The following is a 23,100-nucleotide window of genomic DNA, read 5'->3' on the forward strand; positions in this document are numbered from 1 at the left end:
CCCTGGGGCTGCCTCCCCGGGCTCCCCGGGGGGCGTCGGGGGCCGGGGGGGGCCGGGGGGGGCCGGGGAGCAGCTGCCGCTGGCCGCGGGCCTCCGCGGGCGCTTCCTGCGCGCGGGGGGAAGTGGCGCAGGCCCCCGCGGCCCGTCACGCCGCCGTCACCGCCGCCGTGTCACCGCCGCCGCCGCCGCCGCCGCGCCGCCCCATGGAGGAGCTGCCCCCCGAAACGGGCGACGAGCCCCCGCCGGACCCCCCCGGCGGCACCCACGGGTGAGGGCGACCGACGCCGCCGCCGCCGGGCCGGGGCCACGTGGCTGCCGGCTTCGCTCCCCCCCAACCTCCGCTCCGCTTCCGGCCCCCCGAATCCCATCCGGCCCTCCCGGCCTCCGTGTGTCCGTCTGTCCCCCCCCCCCAAATCCCTGGCCCCCCTGACCCTGTGTTCGTCCGTTCGATCCCACAAAGTCCTGTCTGACCCCCCCCGACCCCTGTCCGTCCCCTTGGACCCCCTGTCTGTCCCCCAGACCCCCCGTCTGTCCGTCCATCTGTCCCCCCAACCCCTACTCATCCCCCCAGAACCCCCGTGTGTCCGTCTGTCCCCCCGACCCTGCGTTTGTCCATTCGATCCCACAAAGCCCTGTCTGACCCCCCTGCCCTGACCCCCATTTTGCCGTTCCCCCCCCAACCCTCTGTCCATCCCCCCAGACCGCTTGTCTGTCCGTCCAACCCCCCGAATCCCAGTCATCCCCCCAACCACCCCCATTTGTCCGTCTGTCCCCCTAGACCCCCCCGTCCATCCTCCCAGACCCCCATCTGGCCCCCCTCCAGACACCCCATCCGCTCCCCCCAGAGCCCGTCTGTCTGTCCGCCCTCCCAGACCCCTGTCTGTCCCCCCAAACCTCCGTCTGCCCCCCCTCAGACCCCATCCGTCCCCCCCCAGACCCTGTCTGTCCATCCATCCCCCCGAGTCCCATCTATCTGTCCATCCCAAACCCTGTCCATCCCCTCCGTCCCTGTCTGTCCATCCGGCCCCCCCAAACCCCATCTGTCCGCCCATTCTCCCAACCCCCCCGTTCACCCCCCCAGACCTCCTTCTACCCCCCCCCAGACCCCCTTCTGCCCCCCCAAACCCCCCCGTCCGCCCCCCAAAGCCCCTCCTGGAGCCCTGCCCGCGCGCAGGGGGCAGAGTTAAGGGGATTTTCGCCCACTCCTCCCTTGCACCCCCCCCCCCCCAGGTGCCCGCCAGACCCCCCCGGGCAGGCGGCCGAGGCCGAACCGGCGCCGGCGGCGCTGGCTAACGGCGGCCACGGGCAACGGGCCGAGGCGCAGCGCTTGGCCGCCCGCCTCTTCCACCTGGACGGCTTCAAGAGGTCCCAGGTGGCCTCCTTCCTCCGGAAGAAGTAAGGAGCCGGCGGGGAGGGAATAACGCGGGCTCCGGGAAGGGGGCTTTCAGCAGGGTCCAGGGAGGCCGGAGCCACCCCCCCCTCCCCCCGACCCCCGGCCCCGCTGAGCCCTGCGCCGTGTCCCCCAGCAACGACTTCAGCGGCTTGGTGGCCCAGGAGTACCTGGCCTTCTTCCAGTTCGGCGGCCAGACGCTGGTCCGGGCGCTCAGGTGCTGCCCTTGGGGGCTAAAGTCGGGTTTAGGGGGTCTGCTGGGATCTGGGGGGAGCAGATTTGGGGTTCAGCAGGGTCCGGGGAGGCGGATTTGGGGTCTGTTGGGGTCTTTTGGGGTCTAAGGGGTGCAGCTTTGGGGTCCAGCGGGGTTTGGGGAGGTGGATTTGGGGTCTTTGGGGGTGTGTTGGGGTCTAAGGGGTACAGATTTGGGGTCTGTTGGGGTCCGGGGAGATGGATTTGGGGTCTGCGGGGTCCGTTGGGGTCTTCAGGGTGCAGATTTGGGGTCCAGCGGGGTTTGGGGCAGCGGATTTGGGGTCTTTGGGTGTCTGTTGGGGTCTAAGGGGTGCAACTTTGGGGTCTTTGGGGATCCGTGGAGGCAGATTTGGGGTCTTTGGGGGTGTGTTGGGGTCTAAGGGGTGCAGATTTGGAGTCTGTTGGGGTCCAGGGAGGTGGATTTGGGGTCTTCGGGGGTCCGTTGGGGTCTAAGGGGTGCAGATTTGGGGTCCAGCAGGGTCCAGGGAGGTGGATTTGGGGTCTTTGGGGATCCGTTGGGGTCTAAGGGGTGCAGATTTGGGGTCTTTGGGTGTCCGTGGAGGCAGATTTGGGGTCTTTGGGGTGTGTTGGGGTCTAAGGGGTGCAGCTTGGGGCTCTTTGGGTGACGGCGCCGCGTCCCGCTCCAGGTCCTTCCTGCAGGCCTTGGTGCTGACGGGCGAGACTCAGGAGCGCGAGCGCATCCTGGGCCACTTCTCGCGCCGCTACCACCGCTGCAACCCCGACACCTTCCCCTCGCCGGGTGAGAGGCGTTTCGGGGACCCCCCCCCTCACCCCCCCCCCCGCCCCAGCTCCGGACCCCGCGCTGTGCCTCAGTTTCCCCAGTCGCTCCCCACCGTGCCAAACTGGGGCTGGCTCCGGGGCAGAGCGACCCCCCCCGCCCCCCGACCGTGGGGTATGGGAACGTTGGGTGAAGGACACCGGTTGTCCTGCCCGCTGGGGACCCCCCTCGCTGACTGTCCCCCCTGTGTCCCCCCCTCCAAGATGCCGTGCACTCCCTCACGTGCGCCATCATGCTGCTGAACACGGACCTGCACGGGCAGGTAAGGAGAAGGGGAACGAGGGCCAGGGCTGGGGGAGGGGGACACAGGGTGACACTGGTGGGGGGGACAGACCCGTCCCTGTCCCCGCGCCCACGGTGGCATCCCGGCTCTCCGCAGAACCTCGGCCGCGCCATGACCAGCGCCGAATTCGTGGCCAACCTCAGCGGCATGATGGACGGGCAGAACTTCCCCAAGGAGCAGCTCAAGGTAGCGGAGGGCGGCGGCGGTTGGGGGGGAGCATCCCGCCTCCGGATGCCCCCCCGGGTGGCCGCTCCGAGGGTGACACCGGCTCCCCGTGACCCCCCCGTCCTCTCCCCGCAGGCCCTCTACAACTCCATCCGCAGCGAGAAGCTGGAGTGGGCAGCGTAAGTCGGGGCCGGTTGCGCCGGGGCGAGGGGGGCCGCGTGCTGTCACCGCCACCGCGGGCGCCCCGTGACGCCGGCCTCCCCGTAGGGACGAGGAGGAGGAGGAGGAGGAAGAGGAGGCCGAGGGCACCCTGCGGCATCGCCTGGCGCCCGCTTCGGCCAGCCGGAAAAAAAGCAACCCCTTCGTCGAGCTGCCCCGCGACGCCGACGCCGCCACGTACCGCCAGGGCTTGCTGGCCCGCAAGGTCCACGCTGAGGCCGACGGCAAGAAAAGTGGGTGCCGCCGCGGCCGGGGGAGGTCCCAGCGTGGGACGTTCACCTCCATCGCTCACCTCCGTCCTCTTTTTCCAGCGCCGTGGGGCAAGAGAGGCTGGAAGACCTTCCACACCGTGCTGAAGGGGATGGTGCTGTATTTCCTCAAGGTAGGAGGCTGCGCCGTGGCGTGGGGGGGCACGAGCCGGCCCGAACGGGTGGCGGAAGACCTCGGGGGCCCCCCCGTTTCTCTCGCCACGCAGGATGAGAGCCGGCCGGACGCGCCGGGCGCCGAGGAACCGCTGGGCGTCCACCACGCTCTGGCCGAGCGGGCCAGCAAGTACACCAAGCGCCCCAACGTCTTCCGCCTGCAGACGGCCGACTGGCGCGTCTTCCTCTTCCAAGCTCCGTGAGTGTCCACGCACCCCGGCGGGACCCCCCCCCCGGCTCCCTCCGGGCACCGACCGCCCTTCTTCCCGCAGGAGCGCCGAGGAGATGTCCTCCTGGATCTCCCGCATCAACCTGGTGGCCGCCCTCTTCTCCTCGCCGCCCTTCCCCGCCGCCGTCAGCTCCCAGCGCAGGTTCATCCGGCCCATCCTGCCCGCAGCGCCCAGCCGCAGCGCCCCGGTGAGCCCCGCCGGGCACGGGGAGGAGGACGAGGAGGTGGAGGAGGTGGTGGAGGAAGGGTGGCGGTGGAGTTGCGGCCTCACCGAGCGCTCCCGGCTCCCTGCAGGAGGAGCAGCACCGCTCCCACGAGACGTGCATGGACCAGTTCGCCGCGGAGCTGTTCGAGCATCAGCGCAACCTGCCCGACAAGCGGGGCCGAGCCCGCGACCTCGACGAGTATCGCGCGAAGAAGGAGTACCTGCTCTACGAGGTGGGCGCCGGCTTTTCGGCAAGAGGGCGGGGGGGGGGGGGAACGGATGGGACACCCCGGCCGGCGCGGCCGCTCACCCCCCCCCTGCAAATCCCCATCCTCGTTCCGCAGAAGCGTCGCTACGAGACCTATGTGCAGCTGCTGGAGACGTGGATCGGCGCCGGCGCCCGGGATTTGGACGGTTGGGAAGCCCACGTGGGACCCGTGGAGACCCCGCCGGAGCCGTCCGGCCTCACCAAAGCTCATTCCAGCCCTTCGTTGGCTCCCGAGACGCCGCCCGCCGGCGTCCGGGTCAAACGCAACATCTCCGAACGCCGCACCGTCCGCAAGATCGTCCCCAAGCGCAACAAGAACCTGCTGTGATGGATTTGGGGGGGGTGAGGCAAAAGCGAGCTGGGGGGGGGGGGTCTCGCCACCCCCCCCAGCCTTGCACCACCCCACCGCGGTACGATGCTCTTCCTTCCCCGCGCCGGACTCGAACCGGCGGCCCACGGGCACCACCGTGCCGGCGGCGTTGAACCAGCCGGGGGGGGGGGGGGGGTGCCATTTTGCAGGATGCCCCCCCCTTCCTTATAATTAAGGACTTCAAACTCAGGGAGATCCCCCCCCCCACCCCACGCCTCTGCCTGGGGCAGGGGAAGGACATTTCGGGGAGAGAAGGGGGGGGGGGTCGCGGTACCCCCCAGCCCGACCCGAGCTTCGCCGCCTTGCCCAACGCCGCTGCCTGCTGCTCTCGGACACGTCGGCTCGGGGCCCCGGCGCCCGCAGTGCAATAAAAATAGAAGTGTTGGACCTCCGCTTGCCGAGGGACCCAGGCATCCGGGCTCCCCCAGCCCCCATCACCCCTCCCCGGCCCCACGCCAGGCCGTTTTTTCGATATTCACTTGAATTTCGGCTGATAACGTGGCTAAACCAGCAGCCGAGAGCAAAACTGCTCTTAGCAATAATCCCGGAGCAACGCGACGCCTCCGTCCCGACGGCCCCAGGGCGAAGCAAAAAGCTCCCGCAGCCTCTTTAGAGCCAGCAGATACCCACTAAAGAGCCTTAAAGTCTTTCCCCCTACAAAAAACACCCATCAAACCTTTTTTTTTTTTTAAATAGACCCCTGTGCAAAAAAAAACCCCAAAACCAGAATAATATAATCCAGTATCAGCCTTCGCGCTGCTTATTCAGGCCAAAACACCCTGCAAGCAGCACGTTGCTTTTGCACCTTATTCCGCCTCTGCCAAAGCGAGGCCTGGCGGCTGCGAGCTCCCAATTAACGGGGTTATTTTTAATTAACGGCGAGGCAAGCGTGGCGCCGACAGCTTGCTATTCCGCGGCTCGCCGGTAGCTCGTCTCCCCTCGGCTGCGGCAAAACACCCTCCCCGTGCTGAAGCGGAGCCGCCCATGCGTCACATTGCCAAAAACGTGGGAAACGGCCTTTTTTTTTTAGCTCCCACCCTACCAAAGAGGTGCAGGAAGGAGGGTTGAACCCCCAACGTGGTCTCGATAATTCCCGGGTCCCCCCCGAATTAGCTTTATTGATTGCAATAATCCGCCATCTCCGTGCATGAGGGCGCCACCAGGTTCATCCGCTCGTCTCGGCTCCCGGCGCGGTGCAGCCCCCAGTACATCCCTCTCCGGTCCCCGGGGCAGGATGTGACACGCTGGGGTGACAGGCGGTTGCCGGAGAACTGGGGGTCCCCTCGGTCATCACCGGAGAGCCAGGGGTCCCCTCGGCCATCAGGATGCTGGGAGGGGGCAGGATTCGGGGGCTCGGCGCCGGAGCGGCCACGGCACCCCGGCAGCCGTAGAGCCGGTTGACCCGGGCGGCGTCAGAGGCGCTGAGCCCCCGCCGCTGCCCCAGGGGGGCCGCCGGGACCCGCAGCGGCGTGATGGTGGGCTCCCCGCTCCGGCTGAAGGCGTATCTAAGGGGGGGATTAAAAAATAGCAGCCGTTTCGGAGGGGAGGAGGAGGCGCCGCGGTGGGACCGGCCTCACCTGCTGTAGTGCAGCACAGAGGAGTAGTCGTAGCCCACGAGCATGTTGGGCGTCCGGGATTTCATGAAGTTGCCCTCAAAGCCTGCCAAGAAGCCAGAAGGTGCCTCAAGGCTTCGCCCACCCCACCAAGACCCAGCGCCAGGTTGGATCCAGGTGATGCTGGTGGCTCACCGGGCAGGATGTGGTCCCAGGAGATGCTGATGTAGTCATCCCGGTCGGCGCGGCTGTGCTCGTGCCAGAAACCGGCCACGTGCATGAGCTCGTGGAGGGCCACCCCCTTGCCCCGGCGCAGGCAGGCGGGTGCCAGGGAGAGCGGCTGCATCCCGCCGGCACGGCCCACACTGGAGAAGCACCTGAGCAAAGAGATGTCCATGCTGTCACACTGTGTCAAGCACTGGGAGCTCCCCATCACCCATTAGTACATCATCTAGGGGCATGTGTCCACCTACAGGCACACATGTCCCCCATGGGCACATGTCCATCATCTGCAGGCACATGTGTCCATCACCTGCAGGCACACAGTCCCTCATCAACCATGGTCACGGGTCCATCATCTACAGGCATGTGTCCCCCATCACTGACAGCCATGCATCTCCCCATCACCCCATGGGCATGGGTCCACCATCTACAGGCACATGTCCTCCTTCACTGATGGACATGCATCTCCCCATCACACATGGGCATGGGTCCATCATCTACAGACACCTGTCCCCATCACCCCATGGGCACTCATCCATCATCTGTGGACACATGTCCCCCCCTTCATCTATGGGCACTGACATGGTCTCCTCACTGCAGCCTTCCTCCCTGCTCCATCACCCCCCTCACCAGGGTGAATGGCTGTGGCCACCCGGAGCCCACTGACCCAGTCATGGGAGCGATGGAGATGAAGTCCCTCTGGTAGGAGCGCGGGACAAACCGGACGCACGTGAGCCTCGCAAAGTCACTGAATGCTTCAGCAAGGACTTTCACACTGGCATCATCTGGCAGGAGAAGATCTGACAGCTCAACGCCTGGCTGTGGCACGTCCCTGCAGGGAGCCACCCCCACGCTGCCAGGCATCGCCTACCGTATCGGTCGGACAGGACGTAGGGGATTTGGACGATGCCTCTCCTCTTCGGCCATTTGGGGGTTGTGGATGCGAAGGCTCTGGAGGAATCCTGGCGAGTGGCGGGTTAGCAGGGTGCCCCAGGGCCAGATGTCGGCCAGATGTTAGGGCAGATCCAGCTGCGAGAACCCACCCAGCCAGGACGTGTTCTCCTGGCCAGGACTTAGGAGCACGATGACACCCAGCAGCAGCTTTGGGGTCTGCCAGCACCAACCCTCCTCCCCAAACCTTTTTATTATTATTATTTTTAAGTTTTGCTTTAATTTGCAAGGCCCATGAGGAGAGCAGAGCAGCTCGACCCCCTCGGTGGCCCCGCCATCCCCACTCACCATTCGAACAATGTCCCCTTCAATGAAGAAGCTGCTGTTGGGCGCCTCGAGCACTGGAAAGGCAGAGCGGGGGGCGGCTGAGACCGGGGCAGCTCGGCTCACCTCACCTCACCCCCACCCCGAACCCCTCGGGGCACCACACCCTGAGGACGGGGCTCCCACGACCTCCTTCTCCACCCCAAACGCCGCCGAGCCCCTCACCTCTGTTGATGCTGAGGATGTCGTCACCCCGCGGGCTGCTGCCGCCGCGGCCGCGCTGGGGGCTCCCCGTGCGCCGTGCGCCCCCGGGGCCGCCTGCAAGGGGACGAGAGGCTGAGCCAGACCACGGAGGCCAAAATAACATGCAGAACGTGGAGAAAAAGCTTCGCGTGACCCCAAAATCCCCAGGAGGCCAGAAGAAGGCTTTACTCCTACCTTCCAGCAGCCAAAAGATGCTGCTAAGGAGCAGCCAAGTGCTACAAGCCAGAACCATGATGCCACCACAGCTGGAGCCTCCTCCAGCCAAGCTATTTATAAAGGGTTCGTTACTGCTAGATAATTAGGGGCAGGTGGGACCTCGAGCTGGGGGGTAATTAATAGCCCCGTTAAGCAGCATCAGTGCAGCAGCTTGGTGCTAATGGGGCTGCAAGAGTGGTGCGTTATCCCCATAAAAACACCCGCAAATGCAAGCTGAAGGTGCAAAGCGGGTTTTTATAGGGGGTCCCAGCCGGGAGAATAAATCAGGACTGGGGTATATAATCCTCTATCTTGACAGTATTTTAGGGATATATGGAATATAATTTCCAGGCAGGGATTAAAGGGAGCGTGGGGGTGGTTTCCCTAGCGAGCGCCGCTGCAGGGATGGAGCCCGGACCCTGCCGGGTGCTGGGGGTTCGTTAACGCGGGGGTTTAATCGGAGCACGTTTCCCGCTCGAATTACAGGGCTGAGCGCCGGCGGGAGGGAACTAAAAGCTCCCCAGCGCGTAAGCGGAGCCGGCTGTGTGCGGCGCCGGGCGGAAGGGGAAGCGGCCCCCGTTTCCGCTGCCGTCGCGCCCCCGCCCGCTCCCGCCTCTCGCTTGCTTCGCCCCAAAATAGAAGGCGCCGGATTTTTGTGTCCGCTTCGCCCCGAAACGGCTCGGTCCAAGGGTCGGTCCCCACTGGCCGCATCCCCCGTGCCCAGCCCGGCTCGCAGAGCTGTTCCCGGGAAAACACAAGCGCTCAAGGCCACCCAGGAGTAGTTTGGCTGTTGCTACGACAGATGATTTATTAATGTTTTTGCCAGTCGTACAGATTCCTCCGTTCTCCCCCCCGCCCCGCGCGGCCCCTCCGGTTTGCCGAGCAAACGGCCCCGTCGCCGCCGCGAGGGTCCCTCCAATCCCGCCGAGGAACGCGGCGGCCGCGCGAGCCACCGCTCGGAAGCAGGTTTCAGTTCTCCGGCCGGTCGCAGCAGATCCCGTGAGCCCTCCCCGGCGAAGAGGGGAGTTTCCCAAGTTTAGTGTTCGCCCCAGTTTTACGCAGTTCTTCTAGTTCAGGCCTCCCCTCCCCGAGCAGCGCCGAATCCCCCCGCCGCACCGGAGGGTCTTTCGCTGGCAAAACGGCGCGGCGGCGAAGCATCCTCCCGCCGCAGCGCTGCCGAGGACACGGCGGGGGGGGGCTCCGCGGGCCGGCTGCCCCCGCTCCCCCGCCACGGCTTCCCGGCTCGCTCCGCGTCGCCCTGAGAGCAAGGCACTTGGGCGGCCGAGCGGCGCCGGCGGCGAAGCCGAACGGACACCAAGCGCCGCGGTGGAGAGCTGGGACGCGCGCCGGGCCTCGCATGGCAGTACCGGCCGTGGCGTTTTGCCGGACCCAGTAACGTTGGGGTCCGAGAGTCCAAAGAAAAGAGGAGAAAAGGAGGGATTGGGCCGAGGGCGGAGAGACACCGTCCGTACTGCAATAAAAGAGACGTTTCTACGGTGTTCGTTCCTGTCGGGGGGGAAAAAAATACACACGGGTACGGAAAGGCGACTACACGACGTTACACTTCGTCGGCCTGGCCACGAACGTGCATCGCGCAGGGGGGGCAGGATCGTCCCCCCCCCATCCTCAGGCTACCCGGCAGGAGGAAGCGGAGCTTCGGAGACGAGAGGGGGGAGAAGCTGAACTAAGCTCCAGCGGCCGCACGTCGTCGCGGCTCCTCGGGCTCCGAGCGCGGGCGCCGTGCCAGCGGGGGCCCCCTTAGGCGTATTCCAGCTGGGCAGGGCCGCGGGTGCCTTCGCTCTTGGGCTCGGCGCTCGCCACGCTCGCTTTGCCCTCGCCGCCGCCGCCGCCGCTTTCGATGGGCTTGGCAGACATGTAGTCCCGCACCTCGATCTCCATCTTCTTGGCTTTCAGGGCAGCCGTGTGCAGCTTCTCCAGAAAGTCCGGCATGCCTGGCAGGGGAAGCGGGCGACAGTGAGCGGAGCAGGAGAGAGGAAAGGGATGAGTAGCGGCAAGCGTCCGCTCTGCACCGCATCCTCCCCGCTACCTCCGAGCCCCGGAGACGCTACCTAAATCCCCCCAGTTTTGGAGAAAGCCGCAAAGCTCTTCTCCCGCCTCCGCAACGGATTCTGCACAACATCTTCCTCCCTTTAACCCCTTCTCCAGCTCCGTTTTCATCTTTCCTAATTCGTCTCCCTGCTTATCACGGCTGAGGAATGAACTCGAGCTACGCGCGGAGCTGTCGCAGCGCCACGATTCCAGCCGGAGCAGCTCTGGAGCGTGAGCGATGCTGCAGCAGCAGCAGCAGCAGCAGTTTTACCGCAGCCGCATCTCGCCGCCCCGCCGGCGTGAAGGTATTTGCGACGCTTCCTGCCCTCAGCCCCCGCGTTCGGTTATAACCTCGGGAAAGCGGCGCTCTGAGGTTTCCTACCGATAGCTTTGTCTCAGGTTGAAACGACTTAGGCAGCTTCAGCCAGACTTGGTTCCCTCGTGTTTAAAATCAGCTGAGGGTACTTCGGTCCCCTTTTTTTTCTTTTTTTTTAATTAAAAAAATATCTCCCCTTGAGATCTCGTATCTCTGTGCTGTGTAAGAGGGGCAAAAAGCGCCCGTGGAGCCCCCTGCCCTGCAGGAGTGGGGCTTTTGCTAGCCCTGGGAAAGCCCATCCCAACCCGGCCAAGGTACGAGGCTCGCGGGAGTCGCTCCGTCACGAGGCTTAAATATGACGGGTGAGCCCCGGTCAGCAAGCGCCATCCTGCGAGGATTTGGGTTTTGGAATTGGATGTGGAATCCCCTTTGGAAAAGGATTTCTCCCGCTGCTAGTCCTTCCGTCAGCTCATGTCACCCGTGCTCAGCAATACTGTGACAGGTGTGAAGCAAGAAGGGATGGAGATATTGGGAGTTTAAGGTGGTTTGAGCAGAATGAGTTATTGGGGCAGAGGCGTACCCATGTTACCCATATTATTCCAGCTTTCCCCTAGTCTTAGATGCATTAAACAGCGCATTCCGGAAGGAAAGAGGTTTAAGTGGTGAAAGGAAAGTTGACGTGGCTGGCTGTAGACTTTTTCGGTTTGTTAGGGATGAAAGAGCAGGGAATTGGCAAGAGAAAAGGTTGGTCTAAGGGTTAAATGTGTTAACGCATTTAAACTCTCTTGCATCAATCCCTACGACAAAGTTGGGTGATGCTAGAAACAAAAAAATCGCTGTAGCAAAGGTCTACAAGTGGCTTCTGCTTTTATTTCTTGTTCTTTATTTGTTTTTTTTATTTATTTTATTATAAAACAAAACGTAAGGATGAGCACAGCCCCTTTTACTCCCATCCTGCCAGAAAGCGGTTCTCTAAGTCTTTCCCCTCCTCAGAGAGGACCGTAAAACTCGCGGTTAGTACTGCGATAGCAAACGTGCCAGGCTGAGCTGTGGGTTGCTCCGCACAGAGCTGTAGGAGGGACAACAGTCTGCTCAGTCCTTCCCAGATCCTGCAAATGCTGGGTTTTGGGGTTTTTTTTGCTTTCTTAAAGCTAGTTCCACTGTGGGAATCTCAGCGTAGGCACTTTGTCTGCAACAAAAAGCAGTCCTCCCCTGTTCGCTGACATGACAGGAAAGAACTACATCCCAGAAATACTTAAAGTAAGGAAAAAAACCCAGTTCAGCTTAGTAGGAAAAGGTGGATCTCAACTACTCAAGCTTGAGACAGGTCAGGAGTCTTTGAGATCCTGGTTTTCCCTTTGCTCTGCCTAAGGTACGCTAAGGAGAAAGAGCATCCTCGTGCAGGGCTCTGGTGCGGACCCAAAAATGCCCCAAATCCCCCAGGCAAAGGCCAGCGGCCTCCGGATTCAACCCTTGCCTCCCCCAGTCACTCCTGGCGCTTGCAGCCCTGCGCAGGCTCAGGATACCCAAGGGACGAGCGCTTAGCTCTGTCCGGAAAAAGGAGCCTGATGAACGTCTGCGAGGTGGGTTCTCGCGACCGCAGGTTAAAAGCGGCAACTCACCGCTAGAGACCATCCAGCTGACGCAGTAGCGCGGGAACACGGTCTGCGGGTTGTCGCTGTACGTCAGCAAGTAGTCGAAACCGTTCTGCAAAAGGAGAAGGCGAGTGAGTCCAACCCGGCAGAGGAACTCTCCTCGGCGTCACCGGATCATTCTCATCTAAATTTCTTCCTTGCTTAAGACTTTTCTAAGAGTTTGGTTCTTTGAAGTCGGACGCTTGGCTCTCCAGGAGAACCAAACTCCTTTAGAGAGAGTCTCAAGCTGCCTAGTCAAAATTCCCAGTCCTCTCAGCACAGCGTGTTTCACTTCTGGGTTTCCTGGGAAGGGTTTCCTAGTGTCAGCATTCAGGAAACAAACTGAACCCTCTTTTCTGACTCTATAATTTACCCTAGATCATTGTTACGGACAACAACCAGAGAACGTAGCTTCTCTCCAAGCAGTAGTTGAATTAGCGGCAAGCGGCTTTTCCATTACATTTCCCAGACCATCTTAAAACTCACCTCATCAAACGTTTTGTGCGGACGGATGACCATCTGAGATTCGTAGGTTCGGACCCGAACATACTCGGGATCTTCCGGGACGCTTGGGTGCTCCACTGCCCTGGAGGAGACACAACAGAAGGGAGCATTACAACTAAGGACGACACCCTCACAACACGATCTGGACTGCTCCGAAACCTGCCGACACAGGACAGGTACTAAGGGAATCAAGTTTCACCCTAGAGAAGGAGGCTGTTTTTTCAAGACAGATCCCAGCTATTTGGAAAAGCTCACAAAAATCCGTACCCAGCTCTTAACGGTTGGTGTCAGAACTTCTACAGCTAGGAAACAGGGGCAAAGCACTGAGATGACTTTATTGGTTACCAAGGGAGTCATTAATAAAATGAAAAGCTCGACTCCTTCAGCAAGCAGGACTGTGACCCTCGCTAGAGACACGATCGACCAGGAGGCAGCACGTCCTCACATCCTGGCAAAAACCCACGGAGAGCTCGGCTCGGCTGAACTGGCAATACATACCGTGACACGAGTACCATCATATTGTTCTCTTTGTCTACGCTGTACCGTCGAACGTATACGTAGTCTCGTGAGTACATAGGGTACTGGAGTAAAGGAAAGGGCAGAAATCAATCTCAGCTGCCGTTTGTGTGGCGTTAAGGAGGATAACGGAAGCGGGAAAGGAGAAGGAATCACTCACCGGAAAGTGAGTTACCCAGTGAATCACTTCCGAACCAGTGGCCAGGTCTCTCTCAATGACATCCAACTTGATGACCAGCGAGTCCCACTTCTTCCTATACTCAGTGTCCAGCTGGCAAGAAAAAAGGGACTGAATCACGGCAAAGTCCACGCGTAACCCGTGTCATCACTAAAGGAAGATAACTGTCCCTTTTCCTCATCCCAGGGGAACAAACCAATTCTCACGGCCAAGTTTTACCCCCAAAGAAATTAAAGACTCTTTGAAAGAGGTCAGCAGAGGAAGCGTAGGGGCACCACGCTACGCGGCAGGGTACGCAGAGGGAGAACTAGGATCAGAGATCAGATGATGTCCTGCAGCGTATCAAGGCCTAGGGCCCCCGTGTGCCGATACGTCACTTCCAGCCAGAATGAGCAGCACAGACTGATCAGAGAAGCGGGTAAACACGGGATAACTTGGCCCGTTCTAATCTGGATTAGGATCTAATCTAAATTGGTTTAGATCATGCAAATGATACAAACAGAAGAGAATACTCGCCAGTTTTCCATCCCATCCCTTCTGGCAAAGGATGGGAAGTAATACTTTATTTCTAACACATGGTATAGCCTAGATTTCACACATACTCACCTGTACATTGAAGAACTGCCTGGGAGTCACATCTGTGTATGTTCCAAATACTGCGGTAAAGAGAAAATTTTCAGTCACAGGCATAAGTTTTCGATCTCATTGCAGCAAGATTTCAAGGAAAAGTCATTTTCCAAGACAAGTGTCAGGGCTAGGACCACTCTGAAGGGCTGATGGGACCAGTAAAGAGGGGAGTAAAGGACGAGAGCTTTGCATTTTTTCAGCTTCCTATAAACAAAAGCCAGACAGGATGCACGCGGCGCACACGCATCTGACGACCGTGCAGTGACTCACGTGGAAATAAAGCCGCACAAGCAGGCCGAGCGCGAGGAGCCGAATTACCTCGGTACTGATACAAGTGGGTGCCCTCGATCGGACGCCTCCAGAGCTTGAAGTGCTTCTTGTCCATCACCATCTCCCAGGGCTGCTCCCCTGAAGAGGACACCGCTTCTCTTTCCGTTTTGGAGTCTAACCTCTGATAGTCGTCCGGAGTGTTGCCATGAAACAGGTTGGATATGGTCTCCATATGCTTCATCTCTTGTGCGGATCTGGAGCGAGGAGAAAGGAAAGGAAAGGAAACGCCAGTCAGCAACGAGAGCTTTGTCCGAGGACGGAGCCTTTCTGCTACAGACGGCGCCTCCGAGGCCTGCTAAGCGCCCTCAGCGAGTTACAGGCTTTATCTAGCGTGTTATTGCTGCAGAAAAAGCAGTCTCAGCTCTCCCTTCATGCCCGGATCATTTCACCGGCAAACAAAAACACGCTCAGCTACACGCTGTAGCTGCCGTAGATCTTTATCTTTTGTCCCAACGGTCTTACGGTATAATACGGCGTTGAAAATTGCTTTGTGGTGCGCTCGAAAGGGGCTTTCTACGTGCGCTTCTAAGGTGGAAACTTATTCTGTGGTTAACTGCAACCGCCGGGGGACTCCAAAACCCAAGCAGTCCCCTGTCGGTGCTGCGAAAAGACATCTGCAGCGCAGAGGAGGATTGCAGGGCTCCTTCTGCAAAGCAAGGAGAGAGGGGAAAAAAAAAGGCTGCGCGATGACAGCAGCTGCATTGTGTTTTAGCTGCTTTGCAGGGGAAGCGCCCGCGGGCTTCTTCCTTGCACAGACGGGTACAACTTTCCGCAAGACTAGAAAACGCTTCCGCCACGAGGAGATTCGGCAAACCGCCGCCAGCACCCCGCACCAATTCCAGCCCTTCCACGGAGACCCGGTTCCCTGCAGCAGATCGGCCCGGGTGATTCACGGAGACGGCTCCGAAACGCCTGGGGAGGGATGGAGCAGCCCTTCGCCTGCGGACACAGATCAGAGGACGCGAGGGGAAACCAGGCTTCGCTGGGAGCTGCAACGTATCGCAGATTTGGAGCGGAGTTTGCACTAAAACGCTGGAGAAGGAGCCGTGAGATGCTCACAAACCGAGATTTCTCGTTATCCCCAGGAAAGAACTCAGTAGGAACCACCCAGCTGCAAAGACTGAAATGCAGCAAAAGATGGATTCAAGGGAAAAAAGACATTTTTGGAATGAAACAACCGAGGTATTACGTTGTTCACAGAAATAACACTCGCAGCCCTGGAGCTGTGCTGAGTCAGTGCAGGAGCACAGGCTAAACCTGATCAGCGAAGCTGCCAGCGATATTCTAGGGCAGATTGTTTCCAGCTTGCTGACTGCACGGTTATTAGTCGGACACATAAGCCCGTGTAAGCGGATGGAGGTCCCGTGGGATCTTGCAACGTGATAGGACGCGGGGGAGGGAAGGAGGGGAAATCCGTGCTATTTCGGAGGACGGATTAGATTTTTTGAGCCCGCTTAAGTCTGCAAAAGGACAAGGAGTGAATTGCAAACAGCAGCCAGAGTTTGCAAGGTTCGGCCAGACCGACCCTCCTCGGGAGGAGACTCTCCCAAACGCAGCTCTACGGCCCATTAAATCTCCAGTTTAAGCCTCCTTCACCTAGAGAAACTGGCACTAGGGCGAAAGCGCCGGAGCGAGATTCAGATCAAAGCTCCTGAAGATAAGAGGGAAAGAGGAGAGCACAGAAAAAAAACTTTCCACTGTGGAGTAAATCCCTTCCAGCTCGGGCTTCAGTATCCAAAAATAAAACGGTAGAAAGGAACGGCTCATCCTGCAGCCCTGTGCAAACGCAGAGCGGGCAACGCCGTACTCCACCGGCCTTCAGCTTGGGCTATCGCGGCGGCGGCGGTGGCCCCCCACGGACGCAGGCAGTGCCCTACACCGACCCGCCGCGGGGTCCCCGAGGAAGGCAGATCGCCAGTTGTCTGCAGCGCTTTCAGCATCTCCGAGCCCTGACGGGGCCCGAAGACACTAATTACATTAAAGTAATTAGCTTCAGGCATAACTAAAGCCCCAATTTGCAACCTGTAAGGCAGGTCTCGCCGGTTTGGTGAATCAATGTTAATGCTCCCTGGAAATTCCCGAAGTAATAACTTCCAACTGCTGCCGGTCTAAAAGCTTTACATTTCGATGTTTGCTTGCTGGTGGTATATGCCTTCAATTCCCACCTGGGGGAAAAAGAGGATCCCGAGATGTACAGCAGCTCCACGCAGCAAAGCATTTCTCCGTCCGCTTCTTTCCTTATTCCAGCAAGACGTCAGAAAATTTAGCAAGGTCCAAGCAGCACCGAGTTCTCTTGCTCGGTTCCGGTTATCGCATTATCCGAGCTACGCAGCATCTTTAAATCAAAAAGTCAAGACCGCCCTCAAAACCAGGCTTTGAGCAGAGGGGCTGCAGGGCGAAGACGGCAGCGAGGGACCCCATCGGCTTTCTAGGATGACCGTTTTCCTCTCGGGAGGCGGCTGCCAACTAACGATTACTGGGAAGGCGGCACGGCATCGCCAGCACCGTGAAATCGCCGCGGCGGGTTACAGTCCCAAAACCTTCCCCAAACGGGGAGGGTCCCGCTCCCTGCCGTCGCCTCTGCCCCCACCCCACATATTCCCACCTCTGATTTATTTATTGGAGCGTTCGCGCAATCCCTCCGCGAGCCAACTCGGCTCCGTGATCCGGCAACGATAACAAAACCCCGACCAGCTAGTTTTCTGCTGGTTTAGCAAACCGAAATCAGCTTGCGGAGAAGCTCGGAGAATATCAGAGCCAGAATCCTGCGGGTGGGAGCGGGGATCGCGAGGGCTCCCGTTTTCGGCAGCAGCAAGCTGGGGAATCAGCCGGGCTGTTTGCACCGCTGCAGCTTCAGCCAAGGCCGATTCGGGGACCTTTTTGACCCGGATCATTTTAGTGACCGCAGCTGAACTCGGGCAAAACCGAATGGCAATAAACTGCAACAGGGGATCATCTCAAACGATCCTAAATTTTCCCCCTCTCCCTCAAAGGAAGAGGCGCATTAGCACGGCACCCCCGAAGCCGACGTCAGGCTGAACCACCAGGTCGTTGCTCATCGGCGTTCAAACGTACGATCCTTCTGGGTCATCGGTCTCCGTACAGCCCCTTCCCCTCTCCCCGGCTCAGTTTTTTGGGAAAAAGGGAGCACGAGCTGGCTAAAAACATTTTCCCCACTCACCGCCCAGCCCTGGGAGAGCCGGGTTAGCGTCGCTGCGCTCGGCAGGGATTGCTAACGCTCTTTAAACCCTGCTTTGAGAAGCGCTACGATTTACCTACCTGTCTCCCACAAGCCCAAACCTGCAACTTAAGCCACCGTTAAACGAAAATTAGTACTTAATCGCTGCCTGAAGACGTTCCCACCCTAACAGCAAAGCTGGTAGGACGCTTTATGCAAACCCCCCCCCAGCTCACCTCTGCATCGTCCGGCTTTGCTCCGTGCTCCCGATGCCGGTCGCTTCGCCAACCCCCCTGCCGCCTTCGCTCCGGAGGGAATGAGGAATACTCACGGGCGTCGTTTCGTCAGCGTTGGCGTGGGAGGGCCAGCCCGCGGCCGAAGGACGGTCAGGCACAAATGACAGGCGCGCGAGCCTCCTCCGGGGTGGGCGGGCGGGCGGCCAACGGCGGCCTCAAATACCTTTGGAAGCGCTCAGAGCCCGACCGCGGGCCGCGCGACCGAAAGGCGCCGCGCAACCGCCCCCGGGGCGGAGCAGCGAGGCCTCGCTCGATCGCGAGGAATTCAAAGCATTTCTGCAGGTGGTTTGGTGCAATTTGCAAGCGGTGGCAGCCGGCGAGGAGGCACGGCAGCCGGCGGGAATTTGCCACGGGTCTTTTTATTTCGGTCGCGCTAGGGGAAGGAGAAAGCCAGCTGCCCGGCGCGTTTCTCGGCTATTCGAGCCGGCCTGACCTTCGCTTCACGTTTCGGCAAGCGCCCAGAACAACCGCTTCTTCCCCTGGGCTCGGCCTTTCGAACCGCGCAAGGCGTTACGATACGAAGAAATGGGTTATGTTCCCCGAAACGACCCTGGGCTGAAGTAGCTGCTGATAAATAAGCACTTCAGCTGTGTTTCTGGCTGGTATTTAAAGCCCGAGGCGCAATCCCTGCGCAGAGACGTGCAACAAGATGGTGCCTGCTGCCCACGTTGAAAAATTTAAAAATAAAGGATAGAGAACAGCAAGCGTTCAAAGCCCGGGAGCGTCCGAGCAGAGCTGCGGAAACGTTGCTTGGGCGGAAACGCCTGCTTTTTATCTCTCATTTAGCCAACCTGGGCATTGCTCCCACGAAATACGTGGCCCGGAAACCCACTGGAAACAGCTCGCTCCAAGCTCCAGCGAAGCCCTCCTGCAGAGGGGCGCTCGTCGTCCTAAACCGGCACAGCCCGTCCGCCCGGCGATCGAGTCTCCGTCCCTTCGGCAAGCACGAGATCCAAGCTTTCCGCAGCAGAAACTATCAGCTGCCTCAGAGCTTGACAGAGAGGCTCCAAACACCACAGGCAGATGTTTTATTTACTGTTTTTAGGAGAAAATCCTCGTGTTATTAGGAACCGCTGTACCAGAAGCACCTTATAGGGAAGGGAGAGTAACAACAGAGCAGGCACTCAAGATTTTTACTAATTTTACCAAGAAAACAGCATAGCCTCGCTACCGAGTTAAATTAACAGATTTTGACAGCATGTGTGATCTTTACGAGAATAAAACAGGCTACATTTTGCTGACACTTAAATAGTTTCCCAGGGAAAAGCGGGAGAAAAGGAGCTGAGAAGAAAACCAGAAGGACGATACCCAAGCGGGGCGAAGCTCCGTTTTAAACCCCGCACGCGTCCTCTATACTCAGCTGCGTCGCGGAGGTCTGCTAAAGACACGGACATTCCCGTCAGCCAGCCGAGGGCAAGCAGCGAGGAATATAAATAGCAGCAAGAAGTTCTGGAGGATTTAATGAGAAGGGAAGGTTTTCGTTCTCACGGCCAGAAGGCAAACCGCAGCCCTGCCTACAGCTCAGCGATTCGGATGCTCGCTTGGGAAGGGGGAACAGATGAGTTTTAGCGCCCACGTACAGAAGTCAGCCGAAAACCAGGTCTCCCACCACCCCCAGGGAAGTATTTGAGCTGCTCTGCTGACGCATCAAAGGTGGAAAGTCGTTCCAAAAAGCACCTCTCCCTCCTTCAATCCCTCTTTTCTTGAAAAAGGCAGCCGGCGCGCTTGGCATTGCTCAGGTGCATTTACGGTTTATTGGTGTGAGAGAAGCCTTAACATCTGCACATCCGTCTCTAAGCCACACAAAATATCTCCTTCTTCCTACCTCTTTCAGACCTTCCTCACGCTCCTACCTCTTTCTTGCTGTATCGGATTCACGAAAGGACCTTTCCTGGCCGAGATCACAAAATCCTTTCCACCTTTTTAAGGAACGACAAGAAATTACACCGTGCAGCAAGCTTATAGCGCGTCAACCTGTTGAAAAGCAGAACTGAGACACCGTAAGCCAAACGTTTCCAAAAAGCAACTCCTGATTTTAAACACTTGTACTGCAAGACGCCCTTTCGAGCGGTCTTACTTTTGATTTTTCACGGTCATAAAGCCCCAAAAGCTAAAGAAAAAGCAGCAGCAGGCACAGAAACGGAGACGCCTTTAGGAGGAGCTCGGCAGGCCCTTAAGACAAATAGCAAATCCCTAATCGTTTGCGACAAGTCTCGGCGCAGAGGATTGCCTGCGTTTACAGAGCAAGCAAAACAGACGGAGCCGGGGGTAAAACCTAGGAAGGATTCCTGCCACTTCTCCCCGCCGTACCGGGCAGGCGCAGTCCCGCACGCTCGGCGCGTAAGCGCAGCGTACACAGTTTTAATTTATCTACGCCATCTATTTTGAGCTTACTTACAGCATCGGCAACACCCCACTTCTATTCATTTTGTAGAAAAAGAGTAGTTAAAGAGAGGGGCGAGAGCAGAAGACGGATTCAGAGGAAGGCAGGCTTCAGTAATCCTACTACCTGTGAAATAAGTTGTTTTACCTTGTTTTCAAGACCTCCTAACTACGGACCAGTTACAATAAGCCCTGAGCAAATAAACACACTTCAAACCGATCTTCCCGAGAAGTTATTACTCCCACGACAGGCGACAAGAGCGGGGTCATCGTTTAGTCTCCCCTGTGTTAGAAACCGGCCTTAAAGACATCCCACATGCTCCCAAGTCACGGTCTCCCACCTGAACATATATTTTTTAATGACACAAAAGGGAAAAGTCTTGTCTTACTAGCCCATATATAAATAGGATTAGGGTTTTCTAGGCTTAAACTTGGCAAGCAGTGATTGAAAGAGAGGAAATAATAAAAGGGATAACAAAAATGGACTCTACCTTGCTCTATAAAGCGTGTTAAAAGAAGTTCTGCTATCAGACTTGCCGACTCCTCAAACGAAGGCAAGGAGGCTCGACCCCGGAAGAAGCAAGCGGGCGAGCAAGCGCAGCGCTGCCGCGAGTAACCTCGAACAAAGCGGCCCGACTCAAATTTTAATCCCGCGCCTAATCCAGCACCTGCTGAGATCAGTGGAAAGCAGCGTACAGGTTTTATCAGCAACGCGAGCAGGAACCACGGTCGCAGCGTTCGCTCCTGAAGGGCCTCGCTGCGCACAACCACAGCGGAAACTCCCTCGTCGGGGGGAAAAAAAAAAAAATAATAATAATAAAGACTTGCCCTTTTCAGCTTTCGTTGCATATAAAGGCGTATAAAATATTCGAAGGGGTCATAAACCAACACGAAGAGATGCAAAAGCGAGGGTTGTTTTTCACCACGTCTACGATTTGATTAAGTATTATGTAAGCTGCTTAAACCAGCGCGTTTCACGCCCACGATGCGGTCCGGACACGGCTAAGCAAAGCGCGCTCGGAGGAACCAAACAATTCGGAAGAGACGGGTTCGGGGGAAGGCCAGCGGCTCCGCAGCGTGCGAGTTGCACGTTAAGAGTTTTAATTACCCTTTCGGACTCAGCAGCGCCCTGTCCCGTGGCGCGGTTAGCCCTCGAAGGCAGGAGTGTAAAGCCACGCGCCCCCACGGCGCCCCCTCCCGTGCTCCCCAAAAGGAAGCCAAAAGCCCGGCGACCCCTTCCTGGGAAGGGGACCGTCGCCACCGCTGGCCCCCTGCAGCTCCCCCGAGTGTTTTGGGGGGAGGCGCCCCAGGCCCAGGAGGATTGGGGGGCGTCCCGGAGGATTTGGGGAGGCACCTCTGGGCTCTGAAGGATTTTGGGGGGAAGCCCTGAGGATTTTGGTGGTGGGGGGGCACCCCCAGGCCGGGATGCTTTGGGGGAGGGGGCATCCCGAGTCCTAGAAGAACTGGGGGGGCACCCCTGAGGATTTTGGGAGGTAGCCCGGGCACCAGAAAATTTGGTGGTGGAAGGGGAGACCCTAGGGCTTGAAGGATTTCGGGGGGGGGGGGGGCAATCCTGGGCCCTGAGGGATTTGGGGGGGGGAGCATCCCTAAGGATTTAGGGAAGGGGAAACTCCCAGGCCCTGAAGGATTTGGTGGGGGCACCCCTGGGTGGTGAAGGATTTTGGGGGGGGGGGGGAACCCCTGAGGATTTTGCAGGGGGGATTCCTGGGCCCTGAAGGATTTGGGTTGGGAGGAAATCGCTGAGGATTTGGGGGGCATCCCAGGTCTCAAAGGTTTTTCGGGGGCATCCCTAAGGAAATTGGGGGGACACCCCCAGGCCCTGAGAGATTTGGGGAGCACCTCTGGGCCCTGAAGAATTTAGGGGTGGGGGCTCCCCTGAGGAATTGGGGGGCTGCTGCCAGGCCCTGAAAGATTTGGGGAGGGAGGGGGGCACCTCTGAAGAACTGGGGGGGCTACTGCCAGGGCCTAAAGGGTTTTGGGGTGGGGGCACCCCTGGGGATTTGGGGGCCCGCTCCCAGGCCCTGAAGGGTTTGGGGAAGGGGTGGCACTTCTGAGGAATTGGTGGGGGCTGCTCCCAAGCCCTGAAGGGTTCTGGGGTGGGGGCACCCCTGGGGATTTGGGGGGCCCCTTCCAGGCCCTGAAAGGTTAGGGGGTGGGGGCAGCCCTGGGGATTTGGGGGGCCCCTGCCAGGCCCTGAAGGGTTTGGGGGTGGGGGCACCCCCGGGAATTTGGGGGGCCCCTGCCAGGCCCTGAAGGGTTTGGGGGGGGGTGGCACCTCTGAGGAATTGGGGGGACCGCTCCCAGGCCCTGAAGGGTTTGGGGTGGGGGCACCCCTGGGGATTTGGGGGGCCCCTCCCAGGCCCTGAAGGGTTTGGGGATGGGGGGCACCCCCGGGCCGCGGCCCCGCGGCGGGCACCCACCGCTGCAGCTCCTCCTCCTCGATGCGCTGCCCGTCCCAGACGAAAACACCGGCGAGAGCCGCCATGAGGCGGCCGGCGGCAGCGGCGGCGGAAGAGGAGGAGGAGCGGCCGCGGAGCAGCCGCCGCCACAGCCCACGCCGCGCCCGCTCCGCCGCGCCGTCGCCGCCGCCGCCGCCGCCGCGCTGCCAGGCCTGCTGCGCCCGCCGCGCCCGCTGCCCCGTCACGTAGCTGCACTGCCGCGCCAGCAGGCCCAGCAGGCCGCGCCGCGCCGCGCCGCCCCCGGCCGCGCCGCTCCCGCCGCCGGAGCCGCAGCCGGAGCCGGGAGGGGCGGCGGCGGGCGGGCGCGGGCCGAGGCGGGCGGCGCGGGCGCAGCTGGCGACGAGGCCGGCGGGAGGCCGCCGCGGCTGCAACATGCCGGCCGCCTCCCCTCACGGGCCTCCCCCCCCCCCCCACCGCGCCGCGCGCGCCGCGCCGCGCCGCGCCGCGCGCCGCCGCCGCGTCACCGCCCGCGCGCCCCGCCATTGGCCGCCGCCGCCCGGCGCCGCGCGCCCATTGGCCCGCGCCGGCGGCGGCCAGCCCCCGCCTGCCCGCCCGCACA

At 60.0% G+C, this 23,100-nt stretch overlaps 3 protein-coding genes across 3 annotated transcripts; 1 reads left to right on the forward strand and 2 right to left on the reverse strand.

Moving 5' to 3' along the window:
• The first annotated feature begins 35 nt into the window (after nt 1–35).
• Nucleotides 36–4,730, forward strand: LOC106486885 (PH and SEC7 domain-containing protein 4-like). Its single transcript, XM_067312244.1, has 13 exons — nt 36–268; nt 1,231–1,395; nt 1,527–1,607; nt 2,290–2,402; nt 2,645–2,703; nt 2,821–2,910; nt 3,025–3,068; nt 3,157–3,341; nt 3,420–3,490; nt 3,584–3,729; nt 3,803–3,947; nt 4,054–4,197; nt 4,309–4,730. The coding sequence occupies exons 1-13, from the start codon at nt 204–206 to the stop codon at nt 4,558–4,560; spliced, it is 1,560 nt and encodes a 519-aa protein (XP_067168345.1). The 5' UTR covers nt 36–203; the 3' UTR covers nt 4,561–4,730.
• Nucleotides 4,731–5,696: 966 nt separating this feature from the next.
• ASTL (astacin like metalloendopeptidase) lies at nt 5,697–8,748 on the reverse strand. Its single transcript, XM_013951101.2, has 8 exons — nt 8,031–8,748; nt 7,818–7,910; nt 7,617–7,669; nt 7,249–7,339; nt 7,045–7,162; nt 6,351–6,532; nt 6,180–6,261; nt 5,697–6,107 (listed from the first exon to the last, which is right to left on the reverse strand). The coding sequence occupies exons 1-8, from the start codon at nt 8,086–8,088 to the stop codon at nt 5,768–5,770; spliced, it is 1,017 nt and encodes a 338-aa protein (XP_013806555.2). The 5' UTR covers nt 8,089–8,748; the 3' UTR covers nt 5,697–5,767.
• An 81-nt stretch (nt 8,749–8,829) lies between these two features.
• Nucleotides 8,830–22,915, reverse strand: STARD7 (StAR related lipid transfer domain containing 7). The gene is made up of 8 exons (XM_067312231.1): nt 22,503–22,915; nt 14,194–14,399; nt 13,855–13,904; nt 13,231–13,341; nt 13,053–13,135; nt 12,537–12,636; nt 12,039–12,123; nt 8,830–10,003 (listed from the first exon to the last, which is right to left on the reverse strand). Exons 1-8 carry the CDS (start codon nt 22,913–22,915, stop codon nt 9,810–9,812), a joined length of 1,242 nt encoding a protein of 413 aa, XP_067168332.1. The 3' UTR covers nt 8,830–9,809.
• Nucleotides 22,916–23,100: the final 185 nt, after the last annotated feature.

The sequence above is a fragment of the Apteryx mantelli genome, chromosome 29, assembly GCF_036417845.1.
Source record: "Apteryx mantelli isolate bAptMan1 chromosome 29, bAptMan1.hap1, whole genome shotgun sequence".
NCBI lineage: Eukaryota > Metazoa > Chordata > Aves > Apterygiformes > Apterygidae > Apteryx > Apteryx mantelli.